Genomic DNA, 14,007 nt, shown 5'->3' on the forward strand with positions numbered 1-14,007 from the left:
TCTTTTTTTTACAAAATCAGCTTGGTTTGTGATTATAATTCTTACAACTTTATTCTTTCTTAAAGTTGAAACATAAAAACAACCTTGTCTTAACATCTTTGTTTCTTTTGAGGGTAATAAAATCCTACCAGTCATTCTGATTCACAGCTTTAGTGTTATTTTAGTGCGCTACTCATCTTGAATATCAGTTGCCAAATCTTGTCATATCTCAACTCAAAACTGTCTTTGACATTTATCCCCTTCTCTGTATTTATATGGCTACTCCCCTAATTCAGGCCCTCACCATGTTTCACCTGAGCTGACTCAAGTCACTTCTCCAATTCTATCTTCCACAACTACCAATTAGATTTTCCAGAGTTCAGGTTTGACTGTCTACTGTACTTAATAAATTCTAATGGCTCTCTATTGCCTCTAGAAAAATATGAAATATTCTATTTATCATTTAATATTCTTCATAACCTTGGCCAATATACTTTCCCAGTTTTGTCATATATGATTCTTCTTCCTACATTTTATGGTTCAATTGAACTTTCTTCCATTATCTTCTGTATGCTTAATTGGCTTTTGAACCTGGCTGCTTCCTCCTTCCCTCTAAGGCCTGTAATTTCTCCTTTTCCTTCACAATTTGGCTAAAGCACAATTTTCTAAATGAAACCTTTCTTGATCTCATCTACTAATGTTCCCTATTAACAAGTTGTTTTCCATTTTTATCATACATGTTTATGTGTCTATAATACCTCTCCTTGAGGAGAGGAACTGTTACATTTTTGGTTTTGTATCTTCAGTGCTCAGTATCTGACATATAATTGGTATAAAATAAATACTTGTTGATTGATTATTCTTTCTTTCTCAACTGATCTTTTTTAACTTTATAAAGTTTATTATCTTTATGTATATGTCATTATAACACAGTATATGTTGTACTATATATTAGTCCAGTGCAACATCCCATAAATGAAAATGGTCTTTTTAATAAATTTCTATTGATGTGATTAAAAAAAGTGTTTCTTTTGATAGTGCTTTTATTCACTTTTATCTTTCAGTTACAAGGAAAATCATCTGTAAACCAGTTTCTGATTCTACTTTTTACTTCTTACCAGAATTCTGAAACATTCTCAAAGTTACATTTGTAGGCTTTATCCAGTTTTTCAGGAAATATAATACAAGGGTTGCAAAGGAGAAAAAAGTATATTACTTTTAAACTGAAGACTTTTAAGAACTCCTACCTATTGGAACATTTTGGTGTTTCACAGCCATGATGTTGCTATACAATAGGCTGTTAAAAGGGAAACAGAGATATGGACATTGTTAGTTCCTCTTTCCAATTAATTATACATCTCTAGAAGATGACACACCCCCATTTATATATTTTGGATATATTTCACTAAATGGAATAAAATGTTCTGGAGTAAGGCTACCATTATAATTTGCAATGATAGTATTGTAAACTGCATGGCAGTGACCATTATGATGGCAGCCTTTGTGGTCTTCCTCCATGGCATAAGTATGGGATTCTTTATCTATCACAGTAAGGTTGAGATGGATATTCTAAGCAATAGCTCCCTGACTCTACTGTTTCCCTAAGAAATGCTGAAAAATTTGAAAACTAAAATGATGACTCTGGAGAAATACTTCAGCATATGACACACACTGACTACAGAGTACTAGTAGTCCATAATCATGACCATAAACTTAATTTATCAGTCTGAAACCAGCAGGAAGACTTCTCTATGCTCAATCTAAATCTGAAGATCCAGCATATGTTCTGGTAAAGAGATTGTATAGTTTATAGGAATTTCAGGCTAAACCATATCTTTTCCTACTTCAAGTCAATTTGGACCTCAAAAACAGCTCATAGGATCATAGGATTTATGGTTTAAGGAAGCTTAAAGATTCAGTATAATCCCTTCATTTTAGAGGTGTGAAAACTGAGAGCCATAGAGGTAAATTAATTTGCCCAAGACTTTACAGGGTATTTAAATATTCCTAGTCTTTTGATTCAATACCATACTGCCTTGCTTATCTTTCTTTTTCATTTTCCAATCATAAATTTTGGTTGATATGTTATAGATTTATTTAAAAGGCAGCTTGATTTTGTTACTCTAAACATAGAGCATTACTTTAAAAATGCTTTGTGGGATTCTGAAGTGAAGTATTAAAGTCTATTATTTCTCCAATAAAGTTTTTATATTAACTATAATTAAAGGTCTCTATACCTTTCAGTTGCATTGGGCCTCACTTTAATCCTTCTGAACCCAAAGGACATGTGTTCCTTCCACGTAGTTTAATAGGAAAGGCAGAATGCACAGAAAGCAGTGCAAAACCATGGGAATAAAAAGAACACATCATCTAGTGATACATTTGAAACAATGCTGATAAGTATGTGTAACAGAATTTAAAGCATTCAAATAAGGACAGCAATGCATTTATAATATTGGCACTTCTGGAGGACTTTATGTTAGTAAGGGGAAAATGGAGATGTTACAATAGCACTGAGAAACTAGCACTCAGGAATATATTTCTCATTTTAGCTATATGTTAATAAATTTGCAATGTCTTTTCTGTGCAATGAACATTAGAAAGTGGTAGGTTGCAATTTAATTTTCACATTTTGAAAATCCATACCAAAATCTTTGGTTCTTCTCTTTATATGAGGAAAAGCACAGGCAATATATAAGAACCACATAGAGCACCAAATGAATAATCTGGAAATAGGATGTTATTTCAGACAAAAATAAAGAAGAGATCAAATATGAACAGATGTTCAATAAGTTATAGTTATTGCAACCATTTGGAGGCAATAATTACAGACAGGTTATAGTTAGGCACAGAAACACATTCTTAGGAGCATTCTGGATTATTAATTAAAATAACTTTCTGTTCTCTTTCTATACTTGATTGTGTGGTTCTTGAAGAAAAAGGTGAGACAAATAAATTCTTGATCAATAGTAGAAGAGTAAATGGAATTAATGTTGACTCTTTTATTATTTTGATAAGGAGTTTCTTATTACACTGAAATGCTCTCTAATTTATCTGAACTTAATAATTTATATTAATGAATAAATGCATATTTGTGAAAAAATAGATTTTAATTTCTTAAAATAATAGTACTTTCTTCAAGAGTTCATCTATCTACTCATATACACTGATAATTACCACTGAATATTCTATTCAATCCTTTTTAAAGAAATTAAGCCTTCCAAATATATTTCAAATTCAAAAGCAACAATGATGAACTGGATAAATAATTTTCATTTTAAATTATTCTGTTCATGAAAATCTCAACTTTTTATAATTCAAAAGAGCAAAGTTACAAAATACCTATTACATTTTATAATGGAAAATAACAATGTTAAAGGGATAGAGAAGTTACATTAATATTTACCTTTTGAGGAAGAGCTATATTTGTCTTGTTCTTCAATGAATTAAATGCACATAATGATGGAAACAAAAGAAAGAAATCAGCAAATTTGTAGTTAGACAAGGAAATGTGTAATAAGACAATGACATGAACAATAAAATATATATATAATGTATAAAAGTGGTATGATAAGTTGTAATGACAAACCATGAGATGTCAAAGTTGAGGCAGGATCAAATATGGTATTTAAAATAATCAAAGAAGGGATGATGGAATCTCTATTGTCTTCAAACAGACTTTAGCAAAGTCTTCAGAAGATGTCAAATGAAATCATAAAAAATGAAGAAGTGAAAATGTATTTAATCTAAAACAAAAAGTTCATGAAATCTCTCTTTTACCTTTTCGGGAGGGAACCTCATAATTTTCTAAGATTTCTAGATCTGTTTGAAATGTGATATTAGATTTTTCATGGGAAAATATTTGTTAATTTTTATAACACACTGATTATTTGTGACATTATAATATTGCTTATTTACATTTCATGTTAATAGGAATTATTTTTTTTTCTAATTAAAAGACTGAATCACCCCCAGGCCATCTAAAATCTGTACTAGTGGTCATCAATAATTTGCTAAATAAATTATATATTCCTTACTTCAGCACCAAAGATATCTCTACATTATGAAGAGTATTCTTTAATATTATTTAAAAAGGAAAAATATTCTGTACAAAAGGAAATGATGAAAATCTGTGTTTTATTTAGGTCTTACTGATTGTAGTAACAACCAGGTTTCATAAGCTGGTACTTAATTCACCAGTGTATCCATCAAAAACTTGGTCTTTATAAAGCTGTGACTTAAAAACAAGAAATCTATTAGTATAGATCTACTGGACAAAACCTTCGAACTGAAGTGATGAAGATGATGTGGGCTTCCAAATTAGATTAAACACCCATTTTCCTCCATCTTTATACCAAAAGAATATGATTATGCATGGAAAAAACATCATTATATTCTCTGGCCCAGAAAAGTCTTTCAAGATGTTATTATAGGAAATGAACTATGTGATATTCTATTCACTCCTTTGCCTTAAAATAATGTCAGTATAAATCCAGGAAGTGACTACATTTTTGGGCATCTTCCCTCTGTCTTCTTTTGTTTGGAGTAATATAATATTAGTGCAGCTATGCTTTATTTAATATCATCTCTAGAAACTACATGAATAAAAACTCGTCTTTTTTTTTTCAAGTCTATTTTTTTTTTTTACTAATTATAAGCTTTCATTATGTTATAGACCAATGTTGTAAAACCCAATTAAAAACTGGTACTACTAAACCATATATAAGGATTCTTGTGGGCTAAATATTAACTTAGAAAACCAAATCTTATTAACTATGTTTTATTGTATTTTTATTTATTTTGTTAAGTGTTTATTAAATATTGCATTTTAATTTGAGATAAGCTTCTCACAAGAGTGTTGTGGTATACATGTGACCAGTATGTTTGAAATCCCTGGAATAGATCAATTCTCTTCTAAACTCTGAACTTTGTAGAAAACATAGTTTAATTTGAAACCAAATTGAATATAACAGTCTGTAATGTTCTTTATAAATCAGCCATTTATAAATGGCAATTGAATCAAATTGTTAGTAATTAAAGCACATAAACTAATATAGTTTCCTATTTCAGCAAATTATTTTAAGAGGATCCAAAACAAATTTTATGGAAAAGAAGAATTAATTGTATTCTTCCAAAGAATTGTATTAATTGTGAGCTTTAGCTTTTTCTTACTAATAACAAAGATTTGTCCTAAAGTATGAGAAAAAAATTCTTGAGTGGATTAACTCACTCAAGAAAAATAGCCATATAGATAAATATTCTGAATTCTCCATCAAAAAATTTGGAAGCAACATAATACATAAATTTAGAGGGAAATCATTTAAGAATGAGAATATTCTGCTTTGGTAAGGAGTCAAAATTAGGAATATTACCATATTTGTTCCAAGAGTCTTATAAAAAGTGAGTCTAAGAAAAGTTAAACTAAGTGCAGTTGTCATATAAAATTGTTCTCAAGAAACAAAGGAAGAAAGAGGGAAGGGAAGGAAAGAGGGAGGAAGGAAATGAAAAAAAATTGGTAGCACTGAAATTTAAATAATTGTAGTGGATTCATATGGATTCATGATTTCACTAATGTAAAATGCATATATGGGGAAAAACAGAACAAAACAAAACAAAAACTTCTATAAACAGACTAGCACCTTTTTTTGAGTTGTCTTAGAGTACTGAGAATTTAAGTGATTTGTCCAGGGTTACACAGATAGAATATATCAGAGGCAGGATTTGAACCAAAGTCAAAGCCAGCTCTCTATCCACTGTCATACTGTTTTTTAACATGTACACACAATTATTCTCTTTGAGAAGCTAAATATTTATGTGAGTATGTATATATAATTATATAAAAATTGTCAGAAAATAAAGCAAATGCATTAAAGTGCATTCACAGGAAAGAATAATGAATACCATCCCAACTTAAATATCATCTTAATGAATTGAAAATTTAATAAATTCTTATAATTGAGTCAGAATTGATTACTTGGATATTTGAGATATATATATATATATATATATATATATATATATATATATATATGTATTATCAAGAAATGGAAACTAAATATTTTAATACTCATTCAGCAATGTATTCATAAAAAATATATGCCAAGTAAATTTTGTTTAATCATGGGAATTCTTGGGATTTCACTGTCTTGAGCACTTTGAAATTATCTACCAACATTTATCTTTAACATATCAACAATGAGAACAAATTTAGACTTAGAGATTTTTTTTTTAAAGAAACCTTTGATATCACAATATATTTACAGCAGATGTCATTTAAGAACAGGCAAGTTTCTATGACTGTTGAAGATATAAATCATTGAAGAAATACCTAGCAACATTAGACAAGAAAAAAGTTTTAAATATAATAAGATAAGCCTGTAAAACTAAAAATTAGAAGAAAAACCCCAACCAATTTATTCAGTCATTCTTGTTCTTCCACTCAGCGCAAACCTGACAAATTGATGAGTTTCTCTGCAAGACATCTGTGAATATTAATATCAGGAATAGAAAATATTCAGTTTTTATAAAAATGTTATTATTTTCTAATGGAAATTTGAAATATATACCCTTAAATCTGCAATAACAATTCTTAGTTTTATGGCAATAAAGTTACAATTGTCTCATCATATATGATCAATATGTAGTGCAATTATTTTATATCAGATTTTTAGAATGCTTGATTTACAAGTGGAGGAAATGCAAAGAATTTCTAATAAGAATGCCATTTAGTACCTAAATATTTGATAGTATGAAGCTGATAACTCATGATGGTAGCTAAGCACTAAATCTAATATCATTCTTAAATTAGCAACAGGAAAACATCAAAAAATATGACAAATCAAGTCTTCAATTGTTTTTCATATAAATATTAAAGAATAACTAGTTTTACATTTTTTAAAGAATGAATTTCTCTAGTCACTAATATTCAACAACCTTTTGACATAATTTCTTATACAACAGAATGAACAATAGACTTTAGATAAAACTATGAAGAGATAATTAAAAATAAAAATTATTATTTCAGAAAGTAAAGTCCAATTTCCACAAAATTAATCATTTCCAAAGGAAGCCCTATTGTCCCCATCTGTTATATATGATCTGAAAGTATGATACATCAACACATACAAATTTAGGGTTTTCTAGAATCAGCATTCCTCTTTACCTATTATACTTCTTCATATGCATTATGATATCCATTTGAAAAATCAATGTATGTCTTTTATTAAACCTTTGATTTTTCTTTAGAAACAGATTCTCTAAGCTGGAGGAAAGTTGAAAAGTCATGTAGTTCAACCCATATTTGTGTCATGATGTTTTAAATAAAGCATTTTTACTCTTAGGTATCAATCATTATAGTCCAACATAAAATAAAATATATAAATTCAGAAGAAAAATACCAGAAGAATTAAAATATATATAATGAAAGATGACATACCAAGAAATACCATTAGTCAGACCAGAAAGTGAACAAAGTAAAACGATAGTTTCCAACTTTCTAATGCAAAAGTCCAGCCACATTTCAATATATTACATAATCATTTCTAGAACCACCCTGTAGTTAGCATTTAAATGAAAAGAAGAAATCCCAAACATGGAATAAAAGCCAAAATGAAATTCAGCTATGGTAGATACTGGTGAAAGGAAAAATATTCAGCATTTCAACATTGTACATGTTTTCTGAAAAATCTATTTTGAGTTAGTCAGGGATATTGTTTTTATAATTATATAAGGATACTTAGTCATAGCTTTTGTAAATTGATTATCAAACACCTATACCCAATCTATTTAAGAAAAAGCATCTAGATTTCAATGTTCTTTCATCACTATATACCAACAACAAACATCATCCATTTAAAACAATGGTTTTATGTATTTTTTGAAGAACCAGCAACCTCATATTCATCATATAAGACATTTGACCTGTATGATTTGGATGTGACTTCATTTTTTGACTTAAAAAGACCCCAAACTATATGCGTTATAAAATATAACACATATACTAGAAAATAGTACAGTGATATGAATTTTAAAAATTGAATTCAAAATCCAGTCCATCCACTGTTTAATGCTAGTAAATACTTGCAAATCATAATCCTCATCAAGGAAATAGTCATTTAGCACTAAAAAAACAAACAAACACACACACACACACACACACACACACACAAAAAAAAACAAGAAACAAACAAAAAAAACTTACAGTTGGGTCAGCAAAGTAAATTTTTAGTGGAAGAATTCATTGATGCCTAAAAGGCATCAATTCAAGGGTATTTATATTTTTGCTTTGTCATTTTCACATTGTAACCTTTGTTATTCCCCAAAGACAGTTTTTTTTAACCATTTAATTAATACTTTGGACTGATAATCCAAGAATCAAAATAAATCATATCCTTACCATGCACACAATTCTTTCCAGTGTAAAATCAATTTTTTTATGTTTAAAAAATAAGTGATTGATAGATTCTGAGAAAAAAGGGAATGCTCTGAAACTGAAAAATTATTGACTATGATAGCTCATTCATTAGGTGATACCTTGTTCTATACTGCCGCTTCTTATAGGAACCTGTGGGAGTTGTCTTCCCCTACGATTACTGAAGGTTGTGTCTGCAGGTGGAGACTGTCCTGGACTTCCTTGTTGATGTATTCTGTAATGAAAATAAGGGGGGTAGGGAGGAAGGAAGCAACACAACTTTAATCCAAGTCAATTTGATTTTACTTTTTCGTCTAAGCCAAACATTAAAATGCCTGCCAGATCCTCACTGAAGGGGGAAAAAAAAAAAAAAAAAAAAAAAAAAATAAGCACATTTTAGATGGACGAAATAAAAAGAGCAATATCAAGAGTGCATGGAAATGGACTGTGAATATATATATGTCTCACAGTTCTACTTAATAGAATTAGACTCCCATCCTTGAGAACAAGGATGGTCTTGCCTCTCTCTGTATTTCCAGTGATCAATACAATGTCTGGCATATGATAAGCATTTCAAAAATGCTAATTGACTGATTGACTGGACTTTTGTAATGAGCAGTTTCTAGCTGAAATATTATGATTACAAGAATGTTGTTCTATGGATGATCTATTCTTGCTAGTGTTGAACCAAACATATATAATCGGAGATTTTAGAATTTGTATATACAAAATAGGTATTAAGTCGATTTTTGCCGATCACACTACATTTCTACAAAAATGAGGAAAGAAATTTTATTTCCAGAATTATGCACACTATCTTCAAATAACTCTATTTGTTTTTATATTTATGTTTTTATTTTTATGTATTTATTTGTATCTATTTATGATATATTCATCATTCTTGTATGCTTCTTCAAATTTGCTACTGTGGATTTTTTAATTTTTTAAAATTTTAACTTTTTAATTGAAATTGAATTTTAATTTTAGATAGATATCACAGTACTTGAAACAAAGATAAAAAATTAGATAAACAGGATGAGACCTGTAATCTCATTGGTGTAGAGAACTGCCTAATGAAGAATTTTCTCTACCATTGTAAGTCAGCACCTCTATACACTTCAATGTCTCAAGAAATTGCCTAGGGCAATGAGAAGGTAACTTATTTGCCTAGTATCACACAGTCAGAATCTATCAGAAATGACATGAACCCAGATCTTCCTAATTTTGAGGCTAGCTCCCTATGTATGTTACTATGACACATCCTGACACACAGGAGAAATAAATTACATCACAGAAGTTGTGGTTTCTCTATTTACAAATGAATAGTCATATATTTTAATCTAAGAATCACTAAAATAATGTTTATCTAATTGCAATGATATCATTTCCTAAAGACTTTAAATGAAATTCAAACTTTTATTTTAAGTAATTCACTATACACAGTTTTTCCCATTTTAAAAATCATTTCATATGAATATGCCACAAACAGATGGAAGGACGCAACACAGCCAGATTTAATTCTTGATGGTAATTTTGGGGTACTAAATAGAGAATTTCCATCAATACAGAGAAAATATATGTGAGTCTTAGAGGAGGTGCGAGAAGTGTGTCATGAAAAAAAGGATTCCATGTATAAGTGCCATAATGAGTGAAAGCATCAAATGTTCAGGGAAGTACAACACCACACTGACACCTGGAAGGTAGCACATGAATGTGGGGCTGTACATGGAATAGCAACCTTGTCAGAAGCGGAGAAGCTGGTGCCGACCCTCCTGGAGCAAGGTGATGTATAGAACACAGTGTTCTGACACTAGAATGCTCACTCGACCTTGAGCGAGAGGGATGTTTTCCCCTAATGACTGGCTGATCAGTTGTTCTTGGGGTATGGTGTCCCCTTCTAGAAAGATGTTGTGGGAGAACCCTAAAACATTAGGGTCAGAAAAAATCTTTCAGTCAACACGTCCACATTATCTTTTCCCACCACCCATTTGCCCAAGGAAAATTTCAGTAAATTAATGTAATTGTTCAGTGATGCTCAGAACAAAGCAAAACTTAGTCATTTGACTGCTAGATACAGGTGTGAAAATAAATACAAACAAACCACCTAGCATTGAGAATCATCATGCCAAAGAAGTTTTAAAGACATTAATTGACTTTCTTTAATTCATACAATGTATTTTCTCTTTATCTAAAAGAACTTTAAGTTAACATAGAAAAATCCACTTAAGGATTTCTTTCAGGAATAGACAAATATGATTTTTGAAATAGAGACAGGAATGGGCCTAGACTTATGATGTTAATAGGAATGCATACTTTTGATGAATGAATTCCTTCTACCAGGCATTTCAGCACATTGGCACTTCAAGTCCTAGAGAGTTGACTGGAGAATTAAAAAAAATAAGCAACTTAGCTAGCATCAAAAAGCTAGTTTAGCTCAGAAATAGATCATGTATTTAGAACATTCTGATTCTCTCTCTTGTCCTCTATTCAGTATGATAGACTATTTTGTTTTTCACAGTCCTTTATACTTTTACTCACCATTTAGTATTGATAGGCATTCAAAAACAATACCAGATAGGTTTTTTCATGGTATATAATAGTACTTGGCATAATGTGGGATAATCAATAAAAATACTTTGGTAAAAGTGAAACAGTATTTACAGATCAAAATTTGAACCTCTTCACAAGCAAGAGTTTAATTAAAAACACATAAATATTGTAACTTCTACATCTTCTTATCTGAACAGGAAAAGCCAGAAATTTGGCTATGAATATTCTTTTTTAAAGCAAGAGTTTGGATGAATAAAAGGAGCATGGAACTTACTACTATTTCTAAGATGTCTGAGTTCACAAATTGAGAATTTTGGATGAAAGTGTGATTCCCTCACCCACCCCCATTCCCCACCACTATAATTGAAATACTAGCAACCTACACTCTCCCCCACACATACACACACATACTTCCCAGTAAATTGAGATCACAGTCTACACTCAAACATAGAAATATAAGTTCCAAATCATTTTTTCCTGTAAACTTCCAAGAAAAAATGAATATTTTCTTGCAATAGAATTTTATACAATGAGGTATCTAAAGAATGCATACATACATACATACAAATATAGATATGTAGAGTGTAAATATGTAGATGTGTGTGTGTGTGTGCTTCTTTTATTTTGATTTTTGAGAGTAACATTCTCTAATGTACCTATCTGGTAAATACAGCAAACATTCATAGGCCCAATTCCATTATTCATCTATGTGAAAACTTTTTAAACTTCTCTACTTTTTTGATTTGGGTTGATTTGCTCATCAAGCATTTTGGTAACCTCTTCCTTTTCTTAATATTTCATTTTAATTATTGCAAAACATGACATAGACAAGGACCACCCCCCAAAAAAGCAAATAACTTTTTTTTCAAGGAAACTGATATGTAACTAACTGTTTGAAAATTGTTTCTATTATCTAGTTTGAATGTGTCCTTCACAAATTCCTCTTCAGAAAAAGATAGGTTTAGAAACAGATTAAATTGATAGTAAAACTACTCTGCTCACTATAAATGAATTTCCAGAGAGGAAGGAGGGAACATGAACAAAACTTTAGATACATGGGAAATGTAACCCTACATTTTCATGAGGAATTTTTAGAGAAGGTAAGCATCTGTTTAAACCAAGATCTGCCTAATCTGAGATAGAAAAGAAACTCTCATGGGAACAGTAGATACTGTGTATGTACAATGTTGACTAAGTATTATGTGGGAAGAATAGTAGGGAATATTGCTCATTGAATGATTTTTGCTTGAAGAAAGAGGAGCTGTAGTCCATTCAGAACTTATTAACAAAAGTATTATGCAGAATTATGCAGAGTGAGGTGACAGCTGGGCAACACAGCCCTGTTTGGAGTCAGGAAAAATCATCTTCATCTTCCTGAACTCAAATTAGACCTCAGACACTTAATATGTGAGCAAGTCAATTAATCCTTTTTTGCCTCAGTTTTCTCATTTGTAAGGTGACTTGGAGAAGGAAATGACAAACCACTCCTGTATCCTTTTCTAGAAAGCCCCTAAAAGGTTCACAAAGATATGAACACATCACCCCACCTCTACTCAAAAAAAAAAAAAAAAAAAAGACTGCATTGAATTGAAATGAGAAAGCTAGGACTTTCTTATCAAATGAATTAACACAATTCTGAGGAGAGAGTTTTTGGCCTATGGCTAAATTATGCTGAAATGTGAAGATTATATGACTCTTAAAATCAATAAGTGGAAGAATAGAATTTATGCCATTGTCTTAAAGTGGGTGGATACCAAAAGCCCAGTTTAAAAAAATACTTTTGACAAGTTCTAGGCCACTTCCAAAGTTGATTTGTTTCCATTTATTTTAAAATGTTATTCTGTCAATAAGTATTATCCCTTCTTATCTGTGGCTAATTTTATCATTTTTATGGGTTATATAAGAAGCTGAGGAGGGATTGTATATTCATGTAATGAGTCAACAAGAAATTTTATTAGAAAGTCTTGAATTCTGCCATTAAATATCATTTCCCATAAAAATTAAAGGGAAAAACCTTTGTTTTTTAGCTCATTGAAAATCAATATATTACAGTAGATACAAAGCTGGCCTTAAAGTGAAAAAGAAATGGGTTGTAGTCCTAAAATTAACCCATAATGTCTATCCTACTTCAAATAAGTCATGTAACCTCTTGGTTTCTCACTAAGATTAGAGATGAGCAATTAATATCCATTGGCAAAGGAAGTTCCTCAATGAGAGTCCTGTACAAATGATAAAACGATAAATCTGAACAAAACCACATGATTACAAATATACAGACACATGCAAATTTGTGTAAAGCTATCTAATGTTCTTAGTTAAGAGGAAAAAGCAAATGAAAATTTGGAAATTGTAAAAAAATAGAGAAAATGCCAGAATGGTAGATTTTGTGATTTAACTTTAGAAATAAGGTGATGATTTAGAAATAAGCCCCAATGACCCCAAGAACCAATAACTTCTAGGAATATGAAGCAATCAGTTACTTTTGAAATTTGAAGAATTTGGTTTAGATTGCTTATCTAGATTCTACATATATCAATGATACCTCGTTTATTCTGTGGAATTAAAACACTGGAGTATAGTGTGAAAAAAAACAGTATAAGTTGATATAAAGTATGTAATAAGTGTAGAGAAGACAATTTATTCATTTTTGTGACTTTATATAAATCAGTTGAGTGCTATTGAAAAATCAAACTGAATGTTTGGCAAGGGAAAAAGCTGATTATTTTATGTACTTGTTTAAAACACTTTATATGAATTGTATGGGTCTACTCCAAGATTATATTTTTTTACAGTGAGGTAATGTTTTTATATTATATCAATTGCTGCAAAAAAGACTTTGAATTGAATGCTTCAAAACATCAAACTCATTTTTCCCAGGATGAAAGTCCATAAAATATCATAAAGACCCATAGGCACAGAAACTAAATTAAAACTACACTTGAATATATGTCTAAAGAATCTAACCTTTACAGAAGATATAATTTTAGTAAAATTTAATAATTTGGTCACTACGTTTTACTTTGTCAGACTACTCGTATTCTGTTGGATCAGATACATCATCTTCTTGA

At 30.3% G+C, this 14,007-nt stretch overlaps 1 protein-coding gene across 48 annotated transcripts in view; it reads right to left on the reverse strand.

Annotated features, from left to right (window-relative positions):
• The window catches only part of RIMS1 (regulating synaptic membrane exocytosis 1), a 621,810-nt gene that overhangs the window by 159,873 nt on the left and 447,930 nt on the right, over positions 1-14,007 (reverse strand). For 15 of the 48 annotated variants that reach the window (XM_074310503.1, XM_074310508.1, XM_074310502.1 and 12 more), the window contains 3 exons: positions 10,128-10,310; positions 8,512-8,624; positions 3,386-3,415 (listed from right to left, as the gene is read on the reverse strand). In XM_074310503.1, coding sequence (XP_074166604.1) covers positions 3,386-3,415; positions 8,512-8,624; positions 10,128-10,310 — 326 coding nt within the window. Of the gene's footprint in view, positions 1-1,226; positions 1,277-2,216; positions 2,273-3,385; positions 3,416-8,511; positions 8,625-10,127; positions 10,311-14,007 lie in introns of those variants that run through there. The other 33 variants (XM_074310537.1, XM_074310540.1, XM_074310541.1 and 30 more) reach the window with 5 other exon arrangements.

Source organism: Sminthopsis crassicaudata, chromosome 4, assembly GCF_048593235.1.
Source record: "Sminthopsis crassicaudata isolate SCR6 chromosome 4, ASM4859323v1, whole genome shotgun sequence".
NCBI lineage: Eukaryota > Metazoa > Chordata > Mammalia > Dasyuromorphia > Dasyuridae > Sminthopsis > Sminthopsis crassicaudata.